The 5,456-nt window shown below is 37.4% G+C and overlaps 1 protein-coding gene across 3 annotated transcripts in view; it reads left to right on the top strand.

Moving 5' to 3' along the window:
- Window positions 1-5,456, top strand: part of LOC106877655 (male-specific lethal 1-like 1) — a 181,196-nt gene that overhangs the window by 172,969 nt on the left and 2,771 nt on the right. For 2 of the 3 annotated variants that reach the window (XM_052970874.1, XM_052970876.1), the window contains exons 3-5: window positions 226-494; window positions 3,629-3,690; window positions 4,065-4,132. In XM_052970874.1, the coding sequence (XP_052826834.1) occupies window positions 226-494; window positions 3,629-3,690; window positions 4,065-4,132 (399 nt within the window). The remainder of the gene's footprint in view (window positions 1-225; window positions 495-3,628; window positions 3,691-4,064; window positions 4,133-5,456) is intronic. The other variant, XM_052970875.1, reaches the window with a different exon arrangement.

Here is a 5,456-nt window from a genome sequence, read left to right on the forward strand (position 1 = left end):
TTTTCCAAGACACTCAAATATTAGATTGAAATTTTTGTTTTTTTAAATCTGATTTCCCCCCCCCCCCTTTTTTTTTAGAACCTACAGTGCCCTGTAGATTTTTGAAAAAACATTGGTCTAGTCTGTTTAGTTCCTCCTTCAGAAAGGTTATTTGCTTCTTCTGACTCTGTATATTGCCCAACATTTTGTCTTCAACTTTGTTCATTATCTGCCTCTAACTTACAGAAAATTTGGAGTTGATGCCCAGAACGTTCAAAAGAAAGTGATATCAGAATCCACAAGGCCCAAATCACATTCGGTAACGAAAAACAAGCTCTCTTGCCACAACAATAACTCTGTGTCGAAATGTACGGAGCTGTCGGAAAATGGGGAGCTGATTTTACGAACTGACAATTTATATTATGTCTCTTACTATGAACCACCTCCTCCCACAGAACGAGTGCTAGTTAACTCACGACACACCAACGATGAAATATGTCTTGATGGTACAAAAGGTAAGCTGTACGGTAGCTTGGCTTGTGGCTGCCAAAGACTTGCATCTTTTTTCTTTTTTCACTTTGTTTACTTGATGTTTTATTTACCATACTTAATGGTATGTAAGATACACTTTCTTCCATAAAAAATGCTTCAAAAATAAAATTACTTTGGTTCTATATACAAAATGGCTTTCATTATTACATGCTTTCATGCACTAAAAATCCTTTTTTTTTCTCACCTGAATATGCACTGCTGAAATTGGGGTGCATCATTTATGCCTTTAAATACATCCACATCTATATGTGTGAGTAGCAGAAAGATCTGGAGATTCTTTGTGCATGAGCGAGAGAGGTTGAGTTTGTTTATTGTTCAGTTTTGTTGGTTGACATTATTGCAAGAGATACAATAGTAACTTTGCTGAATGGTGTTGAGTGGAGATGAGCTTTGGAATTTGACAGTGATGGTAGAAAGTAATTATGGTAGAGGTGCAACAAACAATGTAGATTTTTTTTTTCACATCGTTTTTCTTGTTAGCTTCAGTGGTACAATTTACTTACTGCAGTGTAATGATTGTATTTTTTCTTTTAGAGCTGATTAGCTGCTCTACCTTGTGCTAACCCAGTCAAACTTGCACTAGGATTGGTGTTCATTTTCTTAACAGCACAAGGATGTTAGTAGAAAGAGAGTTATGTGCCTTGTCTGGGAACATAACAATGATAAATATGGCACTGGTGTTTTAAACTCTTGTAAATAGCTTTTATTTGCTATCAGTGGAGTGTTTCCAAGCAAAGACAGTGTTTATCGGTGGTATCTGAACACTTCTATAAAATTGCTCAAATTATAATACTGTTGGCTGTTTAAGCCTTTCTGTTGCTACCATTGCAATGTAAAGGGAGGTTGTAATACTTTCTGTGAAACCATAGACAAGTTGAACCATGTTTTAATGCACTCTGCTTTCCATTCTGTAAAATAGTCAGAAAATTATAATCCATTGATATTATTAACAGATAAAAACCTAAGGAACATTTTTAATTACATATGTAGTTGAGTGTTTTTTTTTGTTTTTTTTTTGTACTACTAACTACAAAAACTACCAATATCTCAAAGGTATGACTGATGTATCTACATGTGTGTGTGTGTCAATGGTTTTATCTCTATATTTTGTCAATGCTTCATTTTACACTACAAGTTATTTTAGTCACGAATATCTAAAATGTATTGTGTGATATATTTGTTGTGAATGTAATTTATATTATAGTTAGAAGTACAGAATATGTTCATCCAAATGACATTGTCTTCACATTTTCCTATGTATGTGTAATTGTGTTTTTGTACATTTTGCACTCAGAATTTGACTGGAGAATGTTTTTGATATATATATGATGTTGTTATTATAATAAATAATAGCTGAAATTATGTCACCTTGTCCCTTTGTGTATATGAGTGGACATATTTTTCCTCACATATGTGATCAGTATTTCTCTACTGGAGCCACTAATGTATGAACGACGTATTGTTATGTACCTGTATGTGTATGTTTTAACTGATTTTGTTTCGTTTAGAACTTGTAACCCCAGCCATTGTCTGTATGAGTTGACTACTGAATATCCCGATAACTTGCAAAATAATAGAAAAACTTTGTATTTGTTTTTCACTTAGTGACTGACGAATGAGAAATTGCTTATGTCAATCAATGAAACATTCCTAACAGGATCACTTTAAACCTCTAATTAATGTATTCAAATTGATTGACGATGCAATCGGCTGCGTAATGGAACAAGGGAGATAACCCTGTGTTTCAGTTGATACATCACACGTTTTTGGTAGACGTGAATTTAGGCATCTTAGCCTTTCTCCTAATAATTATTTGTGTGTGTAAGATACATGTAGGTTATAGTGGATCGATGCATATGAAGGCAGAACAATTTTGTTTGTTCTATGTGAGGTATTTAAACTCAGTTAAACTAGGCTCCTGTAGCAGCTACCTTTTTATGCTTGCATGGGTCATATGGAATTTGTTGAGGCAGATTTTTTTCTACGGCCAGATGCTCTTGTTATTCATGGAATCTTGGAAGTGAAGGACACCACTTACATGATGGTGCAGATCATTGTCACATGATATCAAAGTAACATGGAATGGCTGTGTGGTAATAAGCTTGCTTACCAACCACATGATTCTGGGTTCAATCGCACTGCGTGGCACCTTGGGCAAGTGTCTTCTACTGTAGCCTCAGGCCAACCAAAGCCTTGTGAGTGGATTTGGTAGACAGAAACTGATAGAAGCCTGTCATATATATATGTGTGTGTGTGTGTGTGTGTGTTTGTTTCCCCCCAACATAGCTTGACAACTGATGTTGGTATGTTTACGTCCCCATAACTTAGCAGTTCGGCAAACGAGACTGATAGAACAAGTACTAGGCTTTGCTCAACTAAAGGCAGTGCTCCAGCAAGGCTGCAGTCAAATGACTGAAACAAGTAAAAGAATAAAAGTGTATATGTACTTATATATATATATATATATATATAGTGGGCTTCTTTCAGTTTCCATCTACCTGACCCATTCATCATGCTTAGGTCTGTCTGAGGCTATAGTGGGAAACATTTGCCCACGGTGGGACTGAACCTGAAGCCATGTGATTGGAAAGCAAACTTCTTGCCACACCTGCACCGATGTGTGTGTGGGGTCGCTTTACGTGTGCTTTCCATGCTGGCATGTGTTAGATGGATTGCTGCAGTGCAAGTCGGTTCTTATTCTGTCCTCTTAGACATTTCTGCATGCCCTTTCAGCCAGCAACTGCTTTACAGGTGCATTTTATCATAGCAGTGGCACTGGGGAGCTTGTCGTGTGCCATTGCCTTGTATCCGGTAAGGGTAAACATTCACTCAACACAAGAAGTGGATGAGGGAGCAAGAATATGATGGCAGAGAGAGAAAGGGTGATAGTAACAGGAGGAACGACAGTAAGAGTGAGATATCTGTGACTGTGTTGAAATCTCTGAGGCAATACATCAATACATGTGAGATTTAAGGAGATATAATATATATGATGATGCTGACGATGTCTGTGTGTCCCTTTTGTTGTTAATATTACTAATGTTGATGTCTGTTTGTGGAAGCTGTAATCTAAACTTCTCGTACTTGTTTCTTTTAGTAGAAATTCCACATTGGCGGTTACGGACTGTTGCCAATTGTTACACTTTAGAGGGTACAGAAGTAAGTCTTTTTCTTTCTTTCTTTCTTTCTCTCTCTCGCCCTCCCCAAAATCCTGCTAGGGGTAAACGAACTATATGTGGGGTAGATGTAGCAGTGAAATAAGGATGTACCAGTCATCTGCTGGTGTCCGTTCAGTCAGCTGTTCTTGTACTCATGTGATAAAATCATGATTCATTATTGATCCCATTAAGACCATTTCCTGTTTATAACAAGCTTTTTGCTTTGATCCCAGCGTAGTCACCCTCGATAAGGTTTCCTCATTCTCAGCTCACCTACACCCAACCCCTTGCTGTTTTACTCCATTACATAACCACCTACCATTGGATCACGTGAGACTAGTTTGTAACCAAGGCCCTGTTGTTTTCTATTTACAGAATTTAGAAGATGAAGTGTTTACTAAGCGCCACCAAAAGCCTGAACATGAAGAGAAACGGAGAAAACGGTAAACAGATCTTTTTTAATGGAGCTTTGTATTGTTTTTGTTGTTTAGCTTCATGCCAGCTCTGAGCAAGCAGAACTACAATCACAGATGCAGCCATCCCATCTTTTTTTTTTGTTAAATATACTGTGTCTAGAACTGCTGATTTGATTGCATATAAGATACACTTTTTTATTTCCCTCCCCAATAAAATGTCTCAAGAAACTTACTCTGAATCCTACATGTTTAATTGGGCCTAAAAACTTTCTTTCTGAATATGCACTGCTGAAATTGGGGTCTGTCTAATATGCCTGTGCATCTTTTATGTCATCAATGACGGTATGTTAGTCAAAGTATCTCTTGGAATGAGACTGAGAAAACTTGAAATGAACCTGCAATAATTATAAAGCTACAGTTGCTTACAGGCAGTCAGAGACAAACTGCAGGCCATTTGCTCTCCACAAGACTTTCTGAATGGCGCACCTAATGGAAAGTTACCTGGAATTCTTTTAGTAGTGCAGTACCACTTCATTATGAGCCATGTCTGATGTGGTCTGTTTCTGAAAAAATGGTTGCCCATGCATGCATGTCTCACCTCTCCAAACCCCCAGGGTTTATTCAAGTGAAAAACATGGGCCTAAACAGCCATGTCATCAAAAACTTTCCTGTCAGGACACAAACAACTGAGACAGATACGGTAAGGCATTTCACTGCCTACCACCTTCAGTTGGTCCTTTTTTTTTTTATTTACCTTAGGAGGTTAAGATCTTGCTGTGTAGCCATGTGGTTTCCCACTGTGCAGAACCATAGACAAGGGTCCTTTTCTACTATTGACAGCCCAATTTTTATTTACTAAAAGCTGAGTAAATAAACTATCACACTCGTGAGACATTGTCATAACTGATCAGCAGATTTTTGGAATAAGAAGAACAAAGAATTTGGTGCTGGTTTCCTTCTGTGGAATTATTTATCCAAAGCAGTCAATTTTTTGCTCTCCAATTCTGCTATATTTTTCTTGGTACTTTTCTCCCTATTCTAAAAGTCCATTGATCATCTATTACACCTACAACTGTGATAGTTTATTTACTAATTCCTTCAGTAAATAAAAAAAATTGAATAATAGAGCACCTGGAGAACTGTTTTCTACTCTATACGTGTGTGTGTGTGCAGTTGTTGACCTAGTATGGCTTTGCTTGTCATTGTCTGAGCAAAGCAGTGACATGATGTTTACATTCCTTGTTGTCGTTGTGACCAATTGCTCTGCTCCTAAGACATTTGGAGTAAAAGAAAAAAATCTCTTATTTGAAAACAAGTGTTGGTTTGATAACAGGAAGGGATCCAGCTGTAG

The sequence above is a fragment of the Octopus bimaculoides genome, chromosome 9 (assembly GCF_001194135.2).
Source record: "Octopus bimaculoides isolate UCB-OBI-ISO-001 chromosome 9, ASM119413v2, whole genome shotgun sequence".
NCBI lineage: Eukaryota > Metazoa > Mollusca > Cephalopoda > Octopoda > Octopodidae > Octopus > Octopus bimaculoides.